Source organism: Periplaneta americana, chromosome 3, assembly GCF_040183065.1.
Source record: "Periplaneta americana isolate PAMFEO1 chromosome 3, P.americana_PAMFEO1_priV1, whole genome shotgun sequence".
In the NCBI taxonomy this organism is placed as follows: domain Eukaryota; kingdom Metazoa; phylum Arthropoda; class Insecta; order Blattodea; family Blattidae; genus Periplaneta; species Periplaneta americana.
The window spans coordinates 155,557,558-155,585,113 of record NC_091119.1 but is presented as its reverse complement, the minus strand read 5'-3'; the positions used below and the strand labels follow the sequence as shown (position 1 = coordinate 155,585,113).

Below are 27,556 nucleotides of genomic sequence, written 5' to 3'. Positions count from 1 at the left end.
CATTGGACATAAAACTATGAATGAATGAATGAATGAATGAATGTAGTTTTCTGATAAATGAAGAATAATAAATGCCAACGTGAGACAAGTGTTTAAATCTAACATATTAAAATACAGTATTTTGTTACTAAAGTAATGCTTATTCCTTTAATAAAAACAGGTACCTACAGCATTCGTCTAAGACGAATTAAAATTTATCATGGAAGCTTAGATGTGAATTACCAGGCCAATGACAGGCAGTAAACAGGGTCAGATGTCATTGATAAGCACATGCACTATTTTGACCTACTAAAAGTTGTTGTTTTCTAATGCCAGGCGTTTGACAATGAAGCCATTTGACCTCTTGCACTCCAATATTTTTCAAAGATATTATCATGACCAGCCACTGAAGCACAGATTTTGAGGTGTTCCGAATCCATTTCTTGGTTTGAGTTGCACAATGGGCAGTTAGGGGACTGATATATTCCAATTCTATGCAGGTGTTTGGCCAAACAATCATGGCCTGTTGCCAATCTAAATGCAGCTACAGACGATTTTCGTGGTAAATCGGGAATTAACTGTGGATTTTGATGCAGAGAGTTCCATTTTTTCCCTTGGGACTGAGTTATCAAATTTTGTTTCTTGAAGTCTAAGTATGTAGATTTAATAAATCTCTTCACAGAGTAATACGTAGATTTAGTAACAGGTCTGTAAGTAGCAGTGCTGCCCTTCTTAGCTAAAGCATCAGCATTCTCGTTTCCCAGGATTCCACAATGGGATGGTATCCATTGGAATACAATTCTTTTATTGAGTGATATTAATTGAGAGAGCATTTTAGTTATTTCTGCTGTTTGAGATGAAGGTGTGTGTTTAGAGACGATTGATAGAATAGCTGCTTTGGAGTTTGACAATATAACTGCATTCCTAAATTTATTGATGTGTCATAGAAGATTCCTGAGACATTCACTTATTGCAATGATTTCACCATCAAAACTTGTTGTTCCATATCCAAGAGATCTATAAAGTGAGAAGAGACAGCACGTAACACCTGCACCGGCACCTTGTTCTCTGGAGATCAAGGATCCGTCGGTGTATAAATGAAGCCAGTTTTGTGGAGGGTACCTAATATTAATTGTCTCTAAAGACAATTGTTTCAGTATTTCAGTGTTTACTTCTGATTTCAGTATTTCTTCTGTTAAATTTAGATTATACTCTATGTTTAATAGAGTTAAAGGGTTTGGTTTAATTTGTAAGTTTTCTTTTAAATTCGGGATATTGATTTTCTGTTTCAATTCTTGAACAATGGATATGGAACTTTTTTGAGTTTTCAATCTACAGAATGAATGAATGCCATTTGTTTCCTGGTAATCTGATAAGTTTTTCATATTGACCTACTAAACGTACAGTCACTACTAAGTAAATATAATGCTGGCATTGTGTAAATTAAAAAAAAAATCACGCATTAGGTGTATTATATTAAGTACCAGTATTAAATGCTACTTAAAAACAGTTGTACATCGTGTTTACAGTATGCTGATCCACGTACAAAATACACTCATTACCAAAAAATATAATGGTGACACTCTCTCAACGTTTTAAATACCGGTACCAAATATTATGGTTTACGAATTAAATAAACTAGTTGCCTTCCATTTCTTCCACACCTGACATGTCTTTGTTTTCCAATGGGTCACTTCATTGCTGCATTCAATTCCATTGTCTTCAATTATAATCCTCTAAATTCTTTCTTTCACTTTGCCATCTTTCTCACAATATTCCCTTCAATGTCTTCCACTCTACAACATACCTTTTCCCATTCCATCTGACCAATTTCTTGAAATCTTTGCTGATACAACACTTCGCCACATTTTATTTTAAAAGTTTCATTTCTGCTACCAAGCTATTGCTTGACGTCTCTCCAAATTAATTCAATGGGATTTAAGTCGAAATGGTAGGGTAGAAATCTTAAGCCTATATGTTTATTTCAGCTAATATTTGGTCAATTAAAATTGTGTGTTTGGCTTACTGGCTAAGAATAAATCGTATAATTTAGTTTTAGTACTGCTTTCATCAAATGGGATGTTATGTTTAACCACACTTAAGGAATTTGAGGTTAGAAGTTTACCTTGTTGTGTATTATGAAATGAAACCCTGTCGATAACTAGGACAAAGTTAGGATGTAAATATGAAATTAACATTGTACAAAGAAACTTCAGGTATATATCTGTATTAATTTCTCTGTGAAAGTCTCCAGTTTTCAGTTCCGATCTGTAAATAAGGAAAACATTTGGTACCGTACAAACCTGAATCTTCCACCCGCATAAACCATTATAAGTTGCTTCCCTTTAGATACAGGAGCCACTAAAACAAGGGTGCTATCATCAAACCAACTTTTCAGGACGATGTGACTACTAAGTACTGTACATATATAAGTCTCGTCTTCATGAATTACTGTATTGGTCGACTGTTAGCTCTGAATTTTCGAAGAGAAATCTGGTATGTTTCGCAAAGAGAATGAATAACGTTTCTTCCTATTAGAACTTTTGTCCTCCTTACCTCCTCCGAAAGCCTAAGTACTTGATTACTGTTCTAACAAGGGAAACTTTTCATTGCTCCCCCTTCAGATTTTAACAAATGATAGCTTATTTTATTGCTCTGGGAGACCTGAATCAGGATATAAGATCAAAACATGCCGAAGCTGTGATTAAAAGGGCTTAAATAACATTACAAGAATCATAAAAAATTCTATGTAAACATGGACATAGAATGGCTTTGGAAAGACATTGAGTTAGCCCAACAGATAGCATATTTAGTTGTTAAGTAAGGGAGCACAGAAAGGAGGATTTTTTAGGAGGATCACGTGTGTGGCAGGGATTTACTGCGTGCAGGTGAGCGACAAGGTTTTCTCACAGAGCTTTATGATCAAGGTTATTCTTCAGAATCCCTTTCGAGGCCAGTAAAAAGCTAATTTCATGTTTTTTGATGAAGGACATTAAAAATGATCTTGCACTCTACATAAAAACCGTGTTTAAGCCATTGGATATAAAAGAAAAACTCAAATTCTTGAACACAAAAAAGTACCTCCAAGTGCTCGTACACATATCCTACAGTGTAGGCAGATTTTTCAGGCACATCACTGCTCTGGGACAGAAAGGTAAGTGGACCAGTCTCTGTCATACCATATGCAATCTGAAAAAAAAAATGAATGGATTTATTATGTTCACTTACGATAGTATCTACATTTAAATTGATGTAATTGGTAACAAGATAGGCATAGATTTATATATTTGACAGTGGGAATAGACATCATGTTATTATTATTATTATTATTATTATTATTATTATTATTATTATTATTATTATTATTGTATTCGGTTGTATTGTACAGTATGGTAGATATACAGTATTAAATAGTACAGTAAAATTCCTTGTAACCAGCACCCAAATAACTGGCAATACCAAAAGAACGGCACTTTTGGTTGGGCCAAAAAAAAGTTTATATCTGCTATATTACATCAGCCATGGGACTGAAGCCGGATGGTCTATGGCGAGTCCTCGGCATCACTTCATTTCACCCCTTTGATTTGATTACCTGGTTGGGTTTTTCCGAGGTTTTCCCCAACCAAAAGGCAAATGCGGGTAATCTTTTGGCGAATCCTCGGACCTCACCTCATCATTGTAGAAAATTACTAAATTGTAAAACTGTAAAAATTGTAAAATATTGTAAAAATCTGTAAAAATTGTAATTGTAATATTGTAAAATTTTGACTTGTTCCACATCTTAAAACTTCATTGCTCATGTAAGATCTATGGAATATAATAAATGAATGAGGAATGAATAATGTTTATATCGACTTCGACCAAGAATACTATTGAATGTTTCTGTACAAAGTACACAAATATAGAAATAAATAGCACAAAATATTTTTGTTCCGTAATGGAACATTTTGAGTAAAAGAAATTCCATGAAAATGGAGTGTGTATCAGTGTATTCAAAGGTATATTATAATTTATTCTTTTTTATTTTATTTTTTTAGTATAAAAACTGGTATGGATTTGAGGGAGGTGGGGTATGATGATAGAGACTGGATTAATCTTGCACAGGATAGGGACCGCTGGCGGGCTTATGTGAGGGCGGCAATGAACCTTCGGGTTCCTTAAAAGCCATTTGTAAGTAAGTAAGAATAAAAACTGGTTTAATTAATTTAGGTTTATTTACAGTCCGTTTAACTGTAAGATCATATTAAGTTATTGTAACTCCGTTGAAAATAGTACTACATTTTTGATACATTGGTCTTTTCCATTTCTGACGCTGCAGTCACCCCGCAGATGCATGTACTTCCTGCTGCATCCATCGTCATATGCTTGGCGTGAATCCTTTTTCCATACTAAACTGTATTTTCATGAAGTGGCCATATCTGAGTAGTCTGCAGATCTGTGCACGGGTAAAATTATAGTTTCATGTCTTGCGAATCAGTATCTGTATCTTTGATTCGTAGTCTAAGTGGGAACAATTCTGTATTTGCCTTTAAAATACTCTGAAAAGATTCCTAGTTATTTGTAAACAAGGAAACCACTAAAAATATATCACTAGGTAACTGCTCTGAAGTAACGTTAAATAATAAGAAAAACAATGGTAGACCTAAGTTAATTAGGAAGATGTTTGAAAATATGCAAAAAGATGTTCTGTGCATTATGTTGATAAGAAATCAAGCTGTTAGTGAAAGGTAGCCTATGATTTTGACTTGAATCGTGACTGTATGTTACCTGTTTTCGATGACACTTACCGAAACTCGAACTGGTTTCAAGTTTTTCATAATGTTTTTCACAAGTGTAGGAGATACTGGAGCTGTGCCCATAACCACCGTTTCAAGAGTTGTCGGTGTCAAATTTGGTTCTTCATCAAGAGCAACCAATATATTTATGAACTGAGATGGACTCCCTAGCACAATAGTGCATCTGCAACAACACCATCCATTTTGTTATAAATCAAATCACACGTTTATTAGCAAATATGCTAATTCCTGTTTCCTTAAAGCTAATTTTACTCAATCACAATTTTTATTAATAAACCAATACAAAATAGAATGTGTATGTTTATTTCGCATTTATGCCTGAGTTGAATTTACCACATGCACGAAAAAAAGGAGTTAACCCACACTTTTTCAAAATGGGGAAAAATAGTTTTGTGAATGAGACTGAAAAAAAATATTACAAATTATCTTTATAGATTTTTGTGAACATGGGGAGCATACAGTATAAATTTATATATTTTGTCAAAGATTTTTTCTCTTTTTTTTGTCCAAAATCAGAAAAATTTAATAATATATAAAAATAATAAATCTCTTCCTAAATTGAAAATTTCTATTCATTACTACCCAAAAATAATAATCAAATCTTTCGTTTAACCAGGTAGAGCATCCACCCGCCAATGTAATGAATATTGCACATTTTTATCATTGCCAATGTGGCTCTATGAAGCAATTTTCAACACTTCTATCACAGCCACAACACATTTCAATTCTTATTGCACTGTATATCTGTGTGTGTGGAATTATCACATTAAGCATTTATTATTTCACAAAATACACACTTAACGAACTAAATGAAATTATGAAAGTAGTCATATTTTCTTCCCCCATCACGATAAACTTCCACTAGGTGTCTAGGTGGCATCCGAGCAGGGATGGCAATATACGAGGCGTGTTCTTAAAGTAAGTTCCGTTTTCAATTATAGCCGTCACATCACTGCAGTCGTTATTTTGCGCATGTGTCTTTTCTTCTTCAGTCCTCAGGCAAGCTGTGCATGCAGTTTCAGAGCTTCAGTCCATGTGTGTGGTTAGCTGTGATCAGTTGAAATGTTTAAAGTGATCGAGCACCCCGCCGACTGTGAGATGCGGTCTGTTATCTGTTTCTTGAATGCGAGGAACATCAAACCAGCTGACATTCATTGTCAACTTTGTGAGGTGTATGGTGATGATGCCATTAGTGATGGAATGGTCAGGAGATGGGTTAGGAAGTTCAACGAGGGCTGCGTCTTTGTGCATGACGAGCAGCGTACTGGTCGGCCATCTTTGATCAATGATGATTTGGTGCGTGCTGTCGATGAAAAAATTCATGAGGACAGGAGGTTCACAATTTCTTCGCTTTCCTTCACTCTTCCACAAATGTCACGTAGTGTTCTCTACAAAATTGTGACAGATCGATTACAATATCGAAAATTGTGCTCATGATGGGTACCCAAGATGCTCACCGAAGAACACAAAACCAAACGAGCTTCCAGCGCATTGAGCTTTCTCACACGTTACAGTGAGCAAGGCAATGAGTTTCTTGACCATTTCGTGACAGGTGACAAGACTTGGGTGTCTCACATGACACCTGAATCAAAGCAGCAGTCCGTGGAATGGAGGCACACTGCATCGCCAAGGAAAAAGAAATTCAAACAAACCATGTCAACACACAAGATCATGTGCACTGTTTTTTGGGACAGAAAAGGAGTCCTACTCATCGAATTCTTGCCTCGGGGTGAAACCACTAATAGAGATACCTATTGTCAGACCTTGAAGAAGCTCCACCGTGCAATTCAGAACAAGAGACGTGGGATGCTAACCGACGGAGTTGTGTTGCTTCATGACAACGCTCGGCCACACACAGCTCGTGACACCCAAAATCTCATCTCGAAATTTGGCTGGGAACAAATTGACTATCCCCCCTACAGCCCAGATTTGGCTCCAAGTGACTTTCATCTCTTCCTGCACCTCAAGAAGTTTCTCAGTGGTCAACGTTTTGATGGCGACGATGAAGTGAAAACAGCAGTGCGGGAGTGGTTCGCATCGCAGGTGGGCGAATTCTACAATGAGGGGATAGAAAGACTTGTGCCACAACTCGATAAATGCCTCAATAATGGTGTAGATTATGTTGAGAAGTAATTGAAATGTGGGAAATACAATGCAACAAAAATGGTTTGTAAATATCTTCCCGTTTACTTACTACACCCTTTTGGAACTTACTTAAAGAACACGCCTCGTATACAAACGAAATGATACTAAACTTCAGGAAAGTTACTACAGATGTGTAGTATGTGACAGGTTAGGTTAGATTAGGTATGTATTATGTGACAGGTTAGATTAGGTTAGGTATGTAGTATTATGTGAGAGATTAGGTTAGATGTGTCTTATTACTACTATGTTGACGACACAAACCCCCTTCATTCTCACCTTTAAATTACGTCGCATTCACGAAATATGGCCGTGTTCTTCATTCATGCACGACGATTTTGTTATATAAGTAAGGTATGTATTTGGGATGGGTTGGGTGGTCACACAGCTCTACCAGTGATCATATCCAGTTTTCAGTACTCCATACTATAAATCCAGGCATTTTCAAGGTATCTGAGCAATTTCCTATAGTGCCAGGTAGATAAGTAACCTTCACCGTCAGTTTTTTTTTCGATTACACTTCCTTTTGCGATAACTTCCACTAACTTTCACATTTTCGCCAACATTCCCTTCTTCTGCTACCGCCATTGTTTCTGTTTATATCTTCAGTACAGTGTACCAACATAAACACTGTTCAATAACACAAGAAGCTGGTTACCCAGATTACGTATAATTATGTGAACAGGGGTTTTTATTACGGTACTTATTATATTCTTAAAATTCGTAGGTTAATGTATTATCTTGCTTACATTTATTTCTTTAAAGCTAAAATGTACTGGTATTATAAAGTTTATGCAACATTTTACTCTGTATCACAGCTCTTGTGTGTCTTTGTGTCGGTTATCTTGCTTATCCACTAGTTCCAATACTCACCACTAGAGCACTTGTGTATTGCAGCTTGCAGAGTCCATGGATAAATACATTATTATATTTATATATTATATTATAATATATATTTATCCATGGCAGAATCAGTGACTCTGGCAGCTTGCAGCAATTGGTTAGCCCGTTCCTGACATTATAGAAAAAGAATATCGTGCAACACAAGAACTTCGGTTCACTCGCTATAAGAACTGCAGATAGTTCGCACACGTTAGGCGTCGAGGTAAAAGATAAGTCCCGACTAAAATGTTGCCTAAAACATCAGCACCATGTTGAAATGCTGAAATTTTCACTGTTAGACCATGTGTTCTTAATATAATAATATATGCTGTTTTTATTGCTTGCAATGTTTTGGAAGCAGAATATTGTAATGGATCCAAGGACTGCGGACAACAATACTTGCTGACAGTGTGCATTGCATTATCGGAAGCAGAGCCTCGCTGTTTGTGTTCCAAGATCAGTTATGCAGAACTAGGGAAGAGAGGGGTGGAAGCATGGGGAAAGAGTTTATTTCCCGTCCACAATTCCCCGACCTTGAATTACGTATCTATGACGTCCGCAAGAACACTGAATACATATTTCCTCTCCCCCTATCATATTCAATGATGTGTGGGGGTGAAATGAAGGGGTGACAAGATGATTATAACAGCCCTCTTGTGGTCAAAGAATTCTATTCGTGTGGTGAAGGATTAGAATAAGTATAAGAAAGTGACGTGAGGAAAGAGAACTGTGGACTTGTTATGTATTAAACAAAAATGGAACGTAGGCTAATATTTTGGTGGAGCGCAGAAGCGAACACAAGGCAAGGGGAAGAAGGATTGAGCGAGAAAATGGAGAGTCTGGAAGTGATCTTCCTCACAATTTTATTAGGCCTATTTAGAATCACATTACTGAAAGAGTGGAGAAAACAAGTAAGGACCTGCAGTCAGAGTATGTGGACATAGTTATCGTCCTGAATCTTCCTGAGTGTCTAAAAACCTATCTTCAGAAAATTACAGACAAATATAGTGAATACGTATTGGAAGTCAGACGTAGGTGTCCTGATTCAGATGATAGAGATGTTAAAAAAACGGGAACAAAAGGGAGGTGTAGTCTTACTAGATATGACGGGACAGAAGGAATTCTCTGCAAAGAAATTTTGAAAATGTTAGTGTTTAACACTTGAGCAGTAATAAATAATTTATGGTAATTTCATAACCTGCGCCTGTGTTCTCTCCGTCAGTACGATTTACCAAGTAGGCCTACCATTTTATGTTGCAATTTTTTATTTTCAAGATCAAGGCTAATGGTGTATTCTTCAAACGTCAATACTGACTAACTTTGCTGTGTATCATATTTTTTTAATGTCAATACAACGATTTTGTTGGAAGTACCAATGAAAGTAAATTTATTTTATAGATAATTTATATGTTTACTCCTGTGAGTGATTGTGTAGGCAGGGCCCAGTTCTTTGCTTTGCCTGGGGCTCTATAATGCTGCTCAGACGGTCCTGTATATAATATATATCATATATATTTATATATATTAATATTAATATGTATTATAGTCGGCCTCGGTAGCATAGCCGCTATAGCGTTGGTCTTCTGTTGCGAGGTTGCGGGTTCGATCCAGGCCCAGCTCGATGACAATGCGACAGGCTCATATCAGTAGATTTACTGGCATGTAAAAGAACTCCTGCGGTATAAAATTCCAGCATATCTGCGGCGCTGATATAACCTCTGCAGTTGCGAGCGTCGTTAAATAAACCATAACTTTTTAAAAAATATAATATATTATATATGTGTGTGTGTTATAAATATTTAGGTCACCGTTTCTTGTGAAATGTCTCATTCTTAAGTTCCTGTGGGGAAGATCAATTTTTTTCTGAAGAAACAACATGCAAAACTTCCTCTTTCTGTGAACATTTTCTTTTGTAGACATTACACACGCTGACTGTGATACAGTAGAAGACGTTCCACATGCAGCGTCCCATGAACTGTCCAGTGGAACACGTGAATATCTAGCGCAATATTTCGAGTACCAATATGCAAGTACGGGTGTTAAAAATTGGGGTAGGCTGCATTGGAAACATAGCCGCAAGTTTTATGCATTATTGCGTCTCTGATAGAATTGCTATTAAGGTAAACGTCAGAAGTGACAATCAACATCTCTTCTTTCCAGATACTTTGAAAATCCGGTAGGCTATACCTTCGCTGAGCTGAAACTCCTGAGAGTAGCCATCTTGTAATGCATTGAGAGTAAACATGTCAGTTGCCATAGTAACCATCGTGCTCTATCGTTTGCTATCCAATGCATATAACGCCCGCTCTCATGTGCACTGCATACCCTTCGACATTATAAATTTTCTCTTTTCACTCAACGTCACTCGCGAATTTTTCCAATCTAACTTGTCAACTGCTGATTTGTTGCTGAATTGAGATTGTAGCCTGGTTCGTTATTAATCGTTTGATACCACTGCGAAAGTTCTTTCGCTTCGCATTCTCGGGTTATATTGCCTCGGCTGCCTTGCAACTCGTCAATTCGTTCTTCCAATTACCCCCTCCCATGTATCGCTAGATGACGTCATTCACTTCAACTCAAGGTCACGTTGGATAAATTGATCTTTTTGTCGATCGCCGTTTTTTCATTGGAGTAGGTCTATGTCGTGTAGTTTAGAAATTATATGCGCGACAAAACTGGTCTGAAAATGTGTCGCTCGCTTTCTAGGATGACACCGCAATCACCGATACTCTATCGCAGCGGTTCCCAACCTTTTTGAAGATGCGACCCACTTTTGGGGAGACTTCAGTTTGCGACCCCCCCCCCACCCCCATCGTACCGGTTCTTGACCCCATTCGAAAAGTACAAATCCCTATAAAATCGCAAACAATTTTAATCTTGCTCGAAACCAGTGGACATTACCCGAAGTGCGATTTTAAACAAGAGCTTTTTGAGCATTTTCAGGAAGAAACTCAAAACAATTTATTAAGACAGTCACAGATGGATACTGAACTGGCTGCGGGGGGGAACTCATTGAAGTACCGTAAAGTGGGGATATTTCGGACGCAGGGGTAACATCAGACAGTAATTCAATTTATCATATTTTATGTTGGTGACACCAGTTCACCAATGGACAACGAGTTAGAAAGAGAAGACTATAGAGTGGCCATGTTGTCCTGTACAGCGCTCTTTGCGGTGCCACCGCGAAACACGGCAGATCTGAGCTAAGCGCCCACCTTTGTAAAAATTCGTCTGCTTACAATGTTGTATAACGGAGGTAAAAAGTACAAAAAACGAAGAAAAAACATGCCTGTTGTGTGTGCTGCATATAACTGCAATGTCAAAAGGAAAAAGACAACTGATATATCATATTTCATGTAAATTTTATAAAGTTAAGTCCATAGTTTTGTTAATTAGCAGCATTTTTTTTCATGCATAAATGTGTAACAACGCCCGGCATAAACAAAATAAATGGTTCACTGGTAATGTACTTAAACTAAATACGGATCAAACCAATACAATTCCGTTTCAGACCCAGTGAAAAACAAATAGCAATAAAATGTTAAAACTGTATTTCGACACCGGCATCCTTTATTTCTGCTCCTTCTGTCCTTACTGCTTATACAAGAATACGATGAGCTGTAGCTTATAAGAAGTAGGCCTATTTCGAAGACAAACGTTTAATCAAATAAATGGTTCACTAGTAATAAAGTTAAACTAAATACGGATAAAACCGCTACAATTTCGTTTCAAACCTAGTAATAGCAATGAAATATTAAAATTGTATTTCGACACTCTCATCCAAAATAACGCAGAACTCTGGGGTAGGTCGTATTGTTGTTAGCATTTTGACTGGAAGGACATGAAAGAACATAATTGAGCACCCACGTGCAATAATGGGGTAAGTATGAATATATTTCGTAACTACTTACCCCATTATTGTACGTGGTTGCTCAATTATACACTAATAATTATCTGTGGTGCCACAGCCCTTGAAAGGCTCAGACAGACCAGCCGGCTGTTGGCCTCACGTTCACATTTCGATAATAATTATACTTTACTGTAACAAAAAAACTGAAAGCGTGTTTTATCATGTTTCACCCACGTTACAAGCTTGGAGGTAAAGGTTGTTTACTACAGATAGGGCCTACTTTCATTCTATATCTTACGGTATAGTAAATAGTTTTGCAACGTGTAGAGACTGGGAAAACAATTTAATAAAATCATCCGAATCATACTCGTTCATTTTATAGGCAATCTTGCAGGTCGCATTTAAAAGAACCTAGGATTATTAACATTTTCTTCAGTATATTTGCTAGGACTTCTTGTCATACTACATGACAATTTTGCTTAGGTTATTCTTTTAAGCATTCCTTCTAGGAATAGCTCAAGTGTTGTAAATTTAGCGTACATAAGTTTAGATTAAGTTTCTAGCACGTATTTGACGAAATACTAGGTTTTTCCACTTCAGTTTAACTGATTTATGCAAACGAAATTAAGACAGCTGACGATTCTAATGTCAGTTATCACCACGCCCACTTTGTTTTGGGCGCATAAGTTCATTACCGACGGTCGTTCAATTTTCTTCAAACATGGCGGCGCAATGACCACTCTATATCTTTCTCTTTCTAACTCGTTGCCAATGGGTCTTTAAAAATGTGCAGAAACCAACGAGTTAGATACTAACTCGTTGGCAGAAACATACAAACATAGTAAAAAGCGCGGAAAAGATGCTAAGAACTGGTGTTACCAACATAAAATATGATACATTGAATTACCGTCCGATGTTACCCCTGCGTCCGAAATATCCCCACTTTACGGTATGTAGATACCTAATGATGGAACATTGAAACTAGAATTTTTACTTCATAACTGCTAAAAGATTTTATATTTTTATGTTCAACGTTGTTTATGTTTCTAAACACTGTAAAAAATATCACATGTATGTCACTAAGGCGTTTTTGTTTTATTTTGTAAATCATCTCGCGACCCTCCTCAGCTCTTTACATAACCCTCCCCCAGGGGGTCGCAACCCCCACTTTGGGAACCACTCCTCTATCGGATGGCACCTATTGCTGGACCGAACTTAAAAACGTATTTATATCAATAACTGTTTTCAGAAAAACCATTGGAGAGACAAAGAATATTGCACATTTTGTGACAATTAACATTCTCTATCATTCTCCATAGCAAAGACTTCAAAATGTCCTTGCATTCTGTATTTTTTTAAAGTGTCATATTTTAATTCCTTTAACGAAACAAAGTGAGCGGCATAATTGTGATTATGAAGATCAACAGTGAAGTCTTACAATAAAAAGTGTAATCTGTATTGAGTAGTAATTTAATGCATATTACCTTTCATCTCTAATTGTTTTCACAGTTTCAGTTGGATAAAACTGCGGTCCTGGAATTATTAGCGTTGCTCCGTAGTACAAACAAGAAATTATTGCGAGACAACTGGCTGATGTGTGGGAAAACTGAGTGAATAAGCAATAACGACTCTGTAAAACAATAAGACTTAATAAACTCAAATTTTTATAATCGTTGTCCAATGTAAAACATCAGAGTTCATATAATAACACTAACACGAATTAAAGAGTTACGTTTTGTAAGTATAGACCATTCGTTATCTCGTGAAACTATCTGGGCGTGAGGAGAAGAAACATGTGGACTGGGCAGCTTCCCTCCCTGCTAGATAGCTTCCACTCGTAGCTAGCTACTAGCTCGCTTATCCCACCATCAGGTTCTTACTATAAGCCTAGATCATATATGTAACAGATAACTCTTCGCTACGTTAAAATCGGCAGCACTTTGAAGAGAACAACCTCCAGGATCGCCACCCGTCCGCCGTAAACGAACACGAGATGGCAGCACAGTCGCTAATTCAATTCAAATGGGTATTATGACGTGACTCCTTATGTAAGAACTAGATGGCAGCGTAGTAAACCTGACAAAAGTTGTTAACCTCAAAGCCTATAACCCCGACATATCTGTTACATATGTGATCTAGGCTATAAGCTACCGCGCATGCAAGCATTTGGTTTCACAAGATAACGAATGACCTGTACTATTTGACACAGCGGAAAAATGTGTGATGTCATGCTTCAGCCACAAGTATCCTCTATTCCACTTAATACTCGCGCAGTTCAACATATCGAAGCCAGGAAAGGTAATGCTAGTGAAGCGAGACAAATTTGTTATGAAGCTTTTACATTTTGTGACTCAGAGAAGGAAGCTGGTATGACCATACCTACATCCAATGCAACGAAACGTGTTGAATATAAATAAAGCCACTGTTGTGAGATATAAAAAGAAGGTAAGCTGGCTGAAAAACAAGGCTCTAATATTACAACTCCGAAGAAATGTCGATCAGCTCTTGCAAATGAAATTGATGTAGACGACATGGCATTATTAGACCTCAGATTCACAAATATTATTGTAATCACAAAGAAGTACCGACTTCACGAAAGTAAAATAAATGGTGCCAAATCGAAATAAAGTCGTGTGGAAACACAGAAAAGATTCTTAAAGCAAGGGGACTATAATTATAGCACTCTTGTCAAAGATATGGAATTCAAATTTAAAAAGTGTAAAAGCAAAAGACGCTTGCTAAGGCGTGTATAAATATTGCAGCTAAATATGTTGCATACCTATCTTCTTTTCATTATAAAGAATGATACAAGTGACAAAAACCTGTAGTCTACATCGATCTAAAGTGGTTTCATATGCATTATAGCTTACCTTCCACAAAATAATGTTGGCAAGAAGTGACTGAGTTTGATGTGTAGTCTATACTAATGACAGTAACACATTGTCAATTCTTAATCATTCTATAGTTTGTTTGTTTATTTATTTACTTATTTATTTGTTTATTTATTTTTTATTTATTTATCCCTCCAAACTGTATCCAACAGCAATCTCGAAAACTTGTCACGATTTCACTTGTATATAATATGGCAACCCTAGTGTTTATCACAACGAATTGAATAATGAAAATTATGTAAAATGGTTGACCAAACAATTAATCCCTAGATTTCCAGAGGGAGTATTGTAGCTATGGATAATGTCCCTAAACTAGACAATAGACCTCCAACGCGTTACTCATTAAAAAGGGATGTGCAACAATGGCTTACTGACAGTGGTATAGCTTTTGACACCACCCACGAGTCCATAGGATATTCTGATGGGAGGAGTTGAGCCACTTTAGGAATTCGCAGACTTTACAAGTTAATGTGTTTACTAAGTTACGTTTAAGTGTTATTATCCGTATGTTTAAAGTTAAGTAAAGAAACGGGGTTTAATAATCATAATTAATAATGTGAATAATAATGACGATAATACCAATAATAGGTTAATTATTTTGTGTACAGGTTGCAGGCATTTTTACGATTCCACTTATGTGGTGTATTGTATGCACTTATTTCTGCAGGAGACTATTAACCACAAAGACATGGGTGCGCCCAAGCCATTACGCTTTTCCACTGTGTCGACTAGTACTTGAGGAGCTCATTTTCAAAACGTCTCTTGTCCACCTGATAACGGAAATGAGCTTCCTGTGTCCATGCATTCTTCAAATATAACTCTACAAAGAACTGTTATGATTTGACTTCAGAACGCCCTCTAAACCACTAAAATCTTGCGTTAAAAGTGACTATTGGAATCAAAATGGCTCTTGTCCACAGCAAAATTGCGATAAAATATTAGTTTCAGCTATAGAATCAGAGAGTCTCATGCGCCCATTTGATTCTAAATGCACCCAATGTCTCTTGCCTGACTGATAAGAAATTTTAGACTTGAAAATGTTTTTCGTGATTTCCCACAAAGTTATGGGACTGGACAAAGGTTGTTTTGAAAATAAGCTTCTCACTTATAATTCTCGTTTCAATGGTTTGAAAGTTGATAAAAAATGACCTCCAACTGCGAAATTACTTGGTACTGACTTTTTAATATGCTATGATATAATTCATAGTGACTCATTTCTAATTTCATTTGTTAATTCCTAACATAATATACTGTTATACTATAAGTCAATTTACTTCAAAAAACTTACCTCTTCATTTAAACACACTCTGCGACCATATACTATGGCATTATTGATAATGCTGTGGTGACTAAGAATGGCTCCTTTTGATTTCCCTGTCGTACCCTGTTGGCATGAGGAATTCAGTATTACCTAAATGTTTATGTACATGGCTAGTGACTTAAGTATTACAGTGAAACCTCGTTAATTCGAACAGCTCTTTTTTTATATATATAAGATAGTTGTAGATTAATATTCCATTCATTTAAGTTAGAAGTCAATGCAAAGAGTGAAAAATTTGGTGACAAATTCAAGTGATGCAAAATAAGATTCATTTACACCTTCTTATTGAACGCAGTGCCGAAGGTAAGATGTAAATACTGGGTAGGTCGGAAAATCTGATTATCTTATATATATTTTATACAGCAGATGTTTCTCGGCTTTCTATAATTTTTTTTTTGTGACACAGACCTCAACCTCACAAGATGATAACCACTCATGTTCATCCCAAACACAATACAGGTAAAACAATATAACTTATTTGTCTCACAGCATCCTGTTAGCCAAGAATATTTCTTATACTATGAAAATTGAAAGTTTCTATTTTGTCTTCTTATTCCATCCGCTACTTTAATATGTAAATGTGGTGTCGAGCTCCTATCTTTGTAAGCACATTTTGTTTCATACATCCAACTTGAAAACGGTTTCTCTTTTAATTGTACAAATAATAGCCTCAATGTTCTTTCAGTACGAGCCATTTTACACAAAATCAATATATAACACACACACGCATGCACTTTGATTAAACTAACATTCAACAACACACCACAGCTCGACGTATGATTGTGACGGAAGGCTGGCCTCGGTTTGTACGGAGATGTTACGAATCGATGCCCCCCTCCCCAGTGCCCCCCTCAAGCTTAATAGTCAAGGTCGTAGCCATGCCTTTAGAGCACTTCCTACTGGATAGCATTCTATTGCTGCTTACACTGCCTGCTCAATCAACGCTAATGAGCGAGTAGCCGCTAGGTGGCTGGTAGTACACACCCCTATCGGACTCTGATCCCTATTAGGATAAAGTTAATAGCGGTGTGCACTATCTGCCACCTAGCGGCAAAATAATTTTGATTGAGCAGGCAGTTTACGTAGCCATAGGATGCGATCCAGCAGGCAGTGCTTTCTGCCACAACCCTCGTACTGAACTCTACATACTGGAATGGCTGCCAACAGTGAAGTTAATATAATAATAGACGGATCGGAGTGAAACCAAATGTTGCGATACATCGTTATTACGAATTTATCGCTACTTCGGATTAACTGGGGAAAATTCAGTCCGAAATAGTGAAAGTCCAAAGTACGGAGAATTTACTGGAACCGGATTATTTAAATTTATTCAGATGGCTGGGTACGGCCTGGTCACTAGGTAGTTGTGAACATAACCGGCACTGCTGTACCATATTCATTCTCCAGTTGTTCCTTTTGTTTTAATATAGAAAGTAAGAATTCAAGAACATGATAATCTACGATTACCGGGTGTTTATAAAATAATGGAATTTTAAATTGTTTACATGAAGCTTCATCAACAGTACACATTCACATAATTTTTCTCTCTGACATTTTAGGATGTGTTACTTATGTATCCAATGCTACTGTAGAAGTAGTAAAAATATGGTAGACGCATATATTCAAATGTAATTCCTAAAAATAATTATACAATTTTAAATGTGAAGTTTTTTGTTATTGCTTGTAATAATTGTGCAACATGAGCCTCACCGAGGTGAAGATAATATCGCATGCATCATCTGGCTGTATCATAATCTGTGATTTTCTGATGCGATCAACATTTTGCGGAGTGGCACTGTCCATAACATCTTGGAAACGGCAAATCCCTCTGTAACAATATGTTTTTGACATGATTAGACTGTGTGTACGTAGATCACTGAAAATTATAATCATACATAACACAAGTGATGAACAAATATTATAATATAATCAGTAATATGCTAGAGTTTAGAAGTACTGTTTCTCAATTAACTTATTAATAGAACTCAAGATTCTTTTATATAGTTTATTTTTATCACTATCCTTAGTAAGCTAATAAGCCAAGTCTCCTTGGAAAAATATTCTGCTGAAGGCCTTCTTTATTAATTATTGCATTTTAAAATATGTTATTTCATATTATACAGTGTTGGAGAATGAATAGTGGGGTTTCATGAGGTTGCTGTGAAGTACGATATTTTGCAGAGTGTTTCAGTGTAAACAGTTTCACAATGACAACATTCCGAATCTTGTAGTCCTCAAGGAAAGAATCAGTCAGAAAATTTCAAGTGTTACTCCAGACGTTCTTTCCAAAGTGTTGACTGAAATTGAATATCGTTATGTCTTGTGTCGTCCTGTTAATCTTATATTGAAACTTGCTAATGTTGTTCTGTCTTTCTGAGTTACTGAATTCAATCCATTACACATAATATATACTTCACAATGATCTCATAAAACTTCTTGGAGACTCTGTATTGTTTAAGGCTATTTTCAGAACTGAGGTTGAGATAGGGTGTGCGTTCTTTAATTTTATATTACTCTATGTAATAAAACTTATCTTTTAACCAAATTACTTAGAAACTTCTGGCTACTCTATTATTGTCTATAGTAATGGCTCAGAATGTGAGGTAGAGTTTGCAGCAGCATGGTTAACTCCACGTATTTACATTCAAAGTGAATATGTTAGATACAATCTAGCTCTAAACCCTAGAGGTAACAACTAGAGCAGTGGTTCCCAAAGTGGGAGTCGCGACTCCCTGGGGAGTCGTGAGAAGAGCTGAGGAGGGTCGCGAAATGATTTACAAAATAAAATAAAAATGCCTTATTAACGTACATTTATTTTGCATTTAAAAACATAAACAAACAACAATGAACATTTTTTTTTTACTAATGGCGGATACTTGACTGTTCGTCATTCACCCATATGAAGCCATTTTCTTAGCCCAATTTACCGCCATAGTAGGCTGGTCTACGCTACACCCACGATGAAATAGGTTGATGATGGAGATTTGTTGAGATGCCACAAGGAATCTGGAGCTGTCGGAGGAAACCCCTGTGTTACCTGGACCACGGGCGTGCCCAACACAAGGTATAAATTGAGAACACACTGGGGATCGAACCAAGGCCCGCAGGATTGTAAGTCCAGAGCTCTAGCCACTAGACCACTGTGGCGGCTTCACTGAACGTAAAAATAAAAATAAAAATACATATTTCAGTAGTTACAGAGTAAAAAAAAAAAAATGTGATAACTAGAGACGAGAATTGCATGCAAATGCATGTGTTTATAGGAACATAGGACATAGCGCAAACTTAATACTTATCCATTTCATTACTTTTCAGTTCGAAATATGTGCACTTTTTCCGTGCATATTTGCATGTTTTGGCCTTTTTAGAGATAAAAAATGCATAATGCATATTTAAGCAATTTTAAGCTTAATAATGCATATAATAATACATTATATTTAGTTTAAATGCGTGTTTTAATGGTTTTGAGTGGACACCTCAGTTTCTCGATTTTTATATCCCTTATGTTAGCTTCAGGAATCAGGATCGAAGAAGGAAAGGAAAAGAAAATTAAATAAAAGGAAAAGGTTCATTCAAGTTAGCACCCATAACGTCTTGCAATGTAGAGAGGTCATTCTCTGCCTACAAAAATATATTGACTGACATGAACAGGAACCTTACAGAAACCAATAGAAATGTTAGTTGCTAGCTGTGCAAAAAAAAAAAAAAAAAAAAAAGGTGAAGTGAAATAAGAAATTTTGAAAAAAAAAATGAAAGTGCATATTTTGATGTATTTTTCGCTTGATCATGCATGTTTCATAGTTTGATAGTGCATGAATGCATGCCTGTTTTTCAAAATGTGTCCTCTCAAATCTGGACTAAGTGTATTCGATAGACACAGCGATATTTTCAAATTCGAGATCTCTCGCTTTTGTTTTGATGGAAATCGTAGACGGAAAACTTAATTTGGATGAATACGAGGTTGCAAATGTTGTAAACAATTTAAGAACTTCTTTTGCAAACTCGAGATATTCTTTTGATATAAAACTGGTCAACGTCCTGCGAAAAAAAGATCTAGTTTCAACATTCCATCAGTGGGTACATATTTAAATGAGTTTTTCGTTCATATATTTTGCTTAATTTCAGCCAGATGAACGCAATGGAGTCAGTATCCATCTATGCCTGTCGTAATTTTTTTGAGTTTCTTTCGGAAAATACTAAAAAAACTGTTCTTAAAATCGCACTTCGAGTGGTGGTCACTGGTTTCAGGCTAAGAAAAAATTATTGTTGTTTACGATATTACAAGTATTTATATTTTTGGAATGGGGTGAGTGGATCGCTTCTACGAAACGTTTGGGAACCACTGAACTAGAGTATTATGATTTGTTTATAAAAAAAGTAGAACTTTATCTAATAAAAACATGTAGTGCTTATATGAAGAATTACACATAATCAGACTTACGGAAACTTCCTATCACTTATTAAAATCACTCTTGTAAGTGATGGAACCTGAGAGCTTTGGAATTCAACATCGGAATCTTGACAAGCAGAAAGTTCTGGGATTATATGTGTTAACTTCTCAACAGAACTCCTCGAACCGCAGATTTCATCACAGACGATTGCCTGAATCTCAACCTTGTTAAGAGTGTACAGTAACTCTGACGGCTCATATTCTGGTGTCAGCTTTACCTGAAATGTGTGAAAGTGATGATATGAAAAAATTAAGAACACTTTCTTCATGACGCACTATATTACAGTGTTTTAGAGGTATGCGTGCAAATAGTTTTAGAGGTATCGATTATAATATACTGAACCACACTATGTAAACAACTGCTCAATTTTCGAAGTTACTTTTAAACAACATCATGTTTTTAGGTTAGTTAACGCTTCCAGACTATCTATTTTACCTACAAACCCCTGGCTAGTTAGGCGTATATCCTTAAGTCTATCATAGACCTATCATGAAGGTCTTTGTACTGTAATAAGGAACCAAATAATTTAAAGCTTATTCAAACAGAAAAAAACACATTTTAAGATATCTTTTTACATTAACACATGCCATTAAATTAATTCTTTATTTTGTTCGAATTTCGAACACAGTCTTTCTTTTTATTCTCATAAGTATGGTAGTCTGTAGTGAAACAACATAATTTAAAATAATGTTACCTTAATTATCAACAGCAATCTCACTGGAGGTTTTGATTTATCTAGAGAAAATCAAAACTCGAGTGGGAATTAATTGACTATCACACGATTAGAAGAAAGTATATAAAGATTATAAGAACTAAAGTAATCTAATACAATAAAATACATAATTTGTATTAATTGACTTACTAAAAATCTATTTCACTAATGTTAGCTCCACCAAAACGTTTGAACGGAGCCGTCATTTTCAATTGAATATGCGGTAAAGAAATGACGATCGCAAAGTATGTTTTTAGTACCGTAAAGAATTTGCAGTTTGAAATGTTGGCAAACAAAGAAACAAATGGTAGGAGAGTGATAAAAACAGAAGAAAGTATAACTTATACATATTAGAAGAAATAACGTACGCTAATACAATAAAATAGATATTAATTGACTTATCAAAATTCTGTTTCACTAATGTTACCTTCACCAAAACGTTTGAACGGAGCCGCCATTTTCAGTCCGCTATCTATGCGGGAAATAAATGATCATCGCAAAGCATGTTTTATAGTACCGTAAAGAATTTGCAGTTTTAAATGTTGGTAAACAAAGAAACAAATGCTAGGGAAGTGATAAAAATAAACAAATGTTAGGGAAGTGATAAAAATTGTAGCAATAAACATTGGTTGAAACATGTCCTTTCGTATCGTTTTATTAGTCAAAAGTAATATGATGTAGTAAAAGTGTAATAGTCAAAATAAAAATACTTCATAAACGACATGGTATTCACTTCCAAACAATCATGAAATAATTAAAATAAATTCACGTACAAAAATTGTTCTTCATGAATTAAAAGAAACAAACAAAATAAAACAATCTCTCAATTGTTAACAAAAGTTAATATTTTCTTAATTAGAGTACCGTACATATTGTTTTTTCAAAGGTCGTGTCACATTACGGAAGAAAACAACATCACGTTGCGGTCCACGATCCTTGATTCTAATTGCAGATGTTTTCTGTAAACAGCAATGAATAATAGTCTATTTGAAATCCCACGAAATGGAAATCGTAGCCAATAGATCTACTTCCCTTGTCACGTTAGCATATTCCTGTTCCGTACATTAAATGAATGTCGGCTAATTCAAAATCAGTGGATCCTTACATTACGTCAAATGTTGGTGAGTTTTCTGCAAGGTAAATGATCCTTAACTAAGAAAGAGTGTTTATGCTGGAGTATATGTGATCGAAATATAGCCTAAAATTATAGGCTCTTCATAGTACGATCATTTATAAAACATTAGACCGTAAAATACGTGACACATTTTTTGAAAAACTATTAGAGCAACGAAAAAATAAAATAGGATGTTGTTTAACATGAATTTTTCTTAAATAAAATACCAAAATATATGCAATTATAGTTCTAACACCCTGTGTATTGATAGGCTACATGTGATATTTAAAATTAGGCCTATTTGTACAAACTATTCACATGTCAAGTCTGTGGTAAACTACTTCAAGCATATAACCTTTCCCAGACATATCGCAATTTCTCCTTTACAGTTTTGAAACAGATTTTAACGTTACATGAACAATAAATCTTAGATATTTGAACATACCTCGGATCTCAGTTGTGCTTGCGAGATTATGAATACTAAAAAAAGTCAAAATACTGAACACATTTAAATATTTTAAATAAATGGAACAAGATACTATAAGGTGGCGTCTGTAGTTGAAGCGCTAGTGCGCTGGTCTTCCATTCAGGCGGTCCAGGTTCGATACCCAGTTAGATAATGATGGGATTTGTGGTGGAAAAAACAGACATTGCATAGGGATTTTCTCAGGGTACTTTCATTTCTCTCTATCATTCCAACAATATTCTCCATCTTCCCCATATTTTAATGCTAGATTAGCATAAAACGTGTATGTAACACGTGTATAATCTTCATTACAAACACTTGTGAAAATATTATGTTATAAATTCCTGATTTCTTATCATATTGTTTTCGATTTTAATCTTATTTCCATTATTCTTTGTCTCATATGGCAACCTCACAATTTGGGAAAGACATAAATTAAAAAACTAAATAATAATAATAATAATAATAATAATAATAATAATAATAATAATAATAATAATAATAATAATAATAATAATAATAATACTTCTGAAAATATGTGGTTTACTTACAAGAAAGAAGTTGTAAAATTTATTCCTAACCTCTTAAAACTGTAATTTATTAATTAATGAAATACAGCTTCAATTTCATTAAACAGATATTCATAAATTAAAATTATATTTTTATCCATTTTAAAATGTACGCAAAATATGAGGACAACAACTACGTCTGGCTGTATGTACAGCCCTCATCCCTAGAAAAGCCACTGACCGTGATAAGTCCTGCTCTCGCAGCTGCAAGGTACGTAATGTACCACTGACTTGAGTTATGGCCCCATACTCCAATCCGATCGCCTGTTTTGAGGCCAAGTTGCAACAGCCCTGCAGCTAGCTTGTCCACCTGAAAAATTCAAATTGCAACATCATTTTTGTACTACCAAATAACATAAGTTCTCACTAACTCTTCTCTTTTAATTTATCCTTGCTTTGATATCTTCCTCTCCAAATCAGTTTCTAATTTTACTTCACAGGTGGCGTCCTTGAAATAGTCTATATAGGTTTCAGACGTCTTCGTGACATAATTATAAGCCCTAATATAATATGACTGCTGCTGCACAATTTAAATGAATATTTGATTTGATATATTGGCAATTTCATGTATCACTTTCTTTTAATTACTACGATTACTTAAAAAGTAATGCATCACATTTTTCTTTTCGCGGGCTATAAAAATGCTGAAAATTTGCGAATGCTGCATGTATGTGTGTACATACATACATACATACATACATACATACATACATACATACATACATACACACATACATACACACATACATACATACATACATACATACATACATACATACATACATACATACATACACACATACATACATACATACATACATACATACATACACACATACATACATACATACATACATACATACATACATACATACATACATACATACATACATACATACATACATACACACATACATACATACATACATACATACATACATACACACATACATACATACATACATACATACATACATACATACATACATACACACATACATACATACATACATACATACATACATACATACATACATACATACATACATACATACATGACAAAACAGCAACTGATATAGTGTAAAACAAAAATGTGTGATAAAACAGCAACTAAAAGTCAGTTTAGAAATGTGTGACTTGAACAGGCACTATTACAGTGTTAAAAATGTGTAATACAACATAAGGACCATACATACATAGACATTTTAAGTAAATTAAGATTAACAAATTGTAAATTTGTTTGTACTACATAGAAATTGAAAACATGTAGTATTACTTAGGTAATGGGGCATGCTGTAATTAAAAAAAAAACATACATACATACATTACATTTATACATTACATACATACATTACATATATACATACATTACATTCATACATACCTACATTACATACATACATACATTGCATACATACCTACATTACATACGTACATATATACATACAGTACATACATACATACATACATACATGCATACATTACATACATACATACATACATTACATACATACATTACAGACATATATTACATACATACATTACATACATACTGTACATACATACATACATACATACATACATACATACATACATACATACATACATACAGGGTGAAAGTGAAATAATCCTGCAGATTGTAAGGGACGATAGGGCACATTTAAATGAATACAAGACCAATGTTACGTTTAGAAGTTAAATGTACGGTTAATTAGAAAATTGAGTTGAAAGTTTCAGCAGTCTGGCAACATTGACGCTAACACATTGCTCTTTCTTCTCGTAACACAGATGTAAGAGGTCAACGAACTCAGGCCTGTCTCCCTAGATGAACTACCTTCCATTTCCCTTACATGCTACAGCGTTGAAATCAGTTCGGATTGTTCAGTGACATGTCATCCCGTGGGATCAAAAGAGAGGTGCGGACGGCTGTCACACACTGTTCCATCCCAGGCGGCTGACTTCTACAGCACAGGGATACAGAAGTTGATCCCACGGTATGACAAATGTCTCAATTTCGGTGGGGAATATGATGAAAAATAGCTCAACAATGGCTGTATCTCTTCCAATAAATCTACCATTAATTTGTTTTCTCTTTGTAAATGGATCCAGGCAAACTTATTTTCTGAACCGCCCTCGTAATTGCGCTCGAATGGTCAAAATTTGTATAAGCACTTGTTTTGACATTAGTAACATGGTGGAAGGAAAAAAATTAACTTTTTTTTATCTGCCCCCATCAGAATGTTTGCTTGTGAGAATATTATTCTATGTGCTTCAATTTCGCCGTGTTGACTAGGCAACTTCTTCACCGTAGCTGTAGTACGGGAGAATGGCATGAAGGCTAGTTTTCCCATTAAATTTGGCAAGCGACTTTTGAGACAATAACACCAAGCTCGTATTTAAGATTCTTGATGGCCCGGCTATGTTCACGAACATGGTGGAAGAAAGAAATTAACTTTTTTTTTTATCTGCCCCCATCAGAATGTTTTCTTGTGAGAATATTATGCTATGTGCTTAAATTTCGCCATGTTGAGTAGGCAACTTCTTCACCGTAGCTATAGTGCGGGAGAATGGCATACAGGCTAGCTTTTCCCATTAATGAAAATGTTGCCTATAAAAGTTGTTTGTTTTGAAGAGTCTTATCAAATGGTACCCTATTTGACCTCGGCTCCCATTTGAAATTAGAAAGTGATACGCCACTGACCCTACTTCCTGTTAGGGCTGACTGATGAAATCACGCTCAAGTGAAAGTTCACATGTGCCTTAGTAACAAATGCTTTTGTTTCGAAACTTTTAATTCACTAGTTTCCGAAATAAAAGACTGTAACGGGTGGTCTGAATCACCCTGTATAAATTAAAGGTCTATTAAATCTGTTATATCAGTGAAGAATTTTATTCTTTACTAGCCGTACCCGTGCGTTCCGCTGCACCCGTTAGAAATAAATATAAAGTATTTACATAATTAAAATAGGACATTTGATCCAGGAAACATTCGTGTTTGATAGAAGGCATTCAAGAACAAGAATTAATAAAAATCACTGATATTACCTATGCATCTGAAATCCGATTTACAAATAAATGAAGAGCACCATTCGGAAACCCTGAATAAGTTGAATACACCATGTAGGCCTAAATCAACTAGTTCCACTTCTATTACGCACACGTCCAATATAACATCAATTGAACCACCAACCACATTCAAATTTGAAAATTGTACATTCAATAATTATTCATTTTAAAATTATTCATTCGGAAATTCTGAATAAGTTGAATACACCATGTAGGCCTAAATCAACTAGTTCCACTTCTATTACGCACACGTCCAATATAACATCAATTGAACCACCAACCACATTCAAATTTGAAAATTGCACATTAAATAATTATTCCTTTTAAAATTATTCATGTTTATTTTTTATGTCATCGTCGTTAATTAAAACTTTTCTAACACTTGTGTACAGTATATTAGTTAGGTTATGTTATAGCTTCTACTATATGATATTATGGATAGTCGCGTATCAAAGATTGTTTAATATTAAGATTTATTGAAAATCATCTGTCAAGTGACGTTGATTACTGGGATTCGGATAATTGAAGTGGAATGCAACTGTTTTAATAATAAAAATGGAACTGAATCAACAAAGCCTTCTTGACTAGTAACATTGCCATCATGTATAGATCGAGAACTTCTCGACGAGAAGGCATTGCTCACTACTGCCATCTAGCATGCATCTAGCGTAATATTTGTAATGTTGAGATGGTACAATAATACATTTGAAGACAGTTGTATTTTCGTAAGTAAATTAATATTTTATTGTATTGGAGTACTTCGTTACTTCTAATCTTTATATACTTTCTTCTAATCGTGTAATAGTCAATTAAATACCACTCGAGTTTTGATTTTCTCTAGATAAATCAAAACGTCTAGTGAGATTACTGTTGATAATAATTCGTTATAAAATGTTTCATAACGCGTTGCTAAGTAAACTAAGAAAAGCATTGCGTGAAGATTCTTTTCATCAATGGAGCAAATTGAAAAGTAAAGTTTTGGGAGTTGTTTTCTATTTTCACTGGAAGAAAGGTAATTCGTGGATCTCAACCAAAAAGGGACTTTCGAGCAGTCAGTGGACGCAAGCCATTAAGATGAACTGTAATACAATACCTGTACGTACTCTCCCTGGTAGAACTCTTGACTCAACCCGTTGCAGAAGATGCGACGAGCAAGAAACGCTTCCTCACGTCTTGGGTTTCTGCCATCATGGAGAATTGCTCCGAATCAACAGACCTAATACGGTTCGTTCTCTCATCGCAGCTTAAATCCGTCAGAATGCTTCCTATGAGGTTTATGAGGAGGTTGGTTGCATCTCTTCTGATGGCTCTACTAGA

The 27,556-nt window shown here is 35.4% G+C and overlaps 1 protein-coding gene across 2 annotated transcripts in view; it reads right to left on the bottom strand.

Moving 5' to 3' along the window:
• The window catches only part of LOC138696719 (medium-chain acyl-CoA ligase ACSF2, mitochondrial-like), a 40,486-nt gene that overhangs the window by 6,120 nt on the left and 6,810 nt on the right, over positions 1-27,556 (bottom strand). The window contains exons 2-8 of one of the 2 annotated variants that reach the window (XM_069822044.1): positions 23,355-23,483; positions 20,303-20,529; positions 17,572-17,689; positions 15,829-15,924; positions 13,134-13,279; positions 4,767-4,938; positions 3,061-3,168 (exon numbers count right to left, since the gene is read on the bottom strand). In XM_069822044.1, coding sequence (XP_069678145.1) covers positions 3,061-3,168; positions 4,767-4,938; positions 13,134-13,279; positions 15,829-15,924; positions 17,572-17,689; positions 20,303-20,529; positions 23,355-23,483 — 996 coding nt within the window. The remainder of the gene's footprint in view (positions 1-3,060; positions 3,169-4,766; positions 4,939-13,133; positions 13,280-15,828; positions 15,925-17,571; positions 17,690-20,302; positions 20,530-23,354; positions 23,484-27,556) is intronic. The other variant, XM_069822045.1, reaches the window with a different exon arrangement.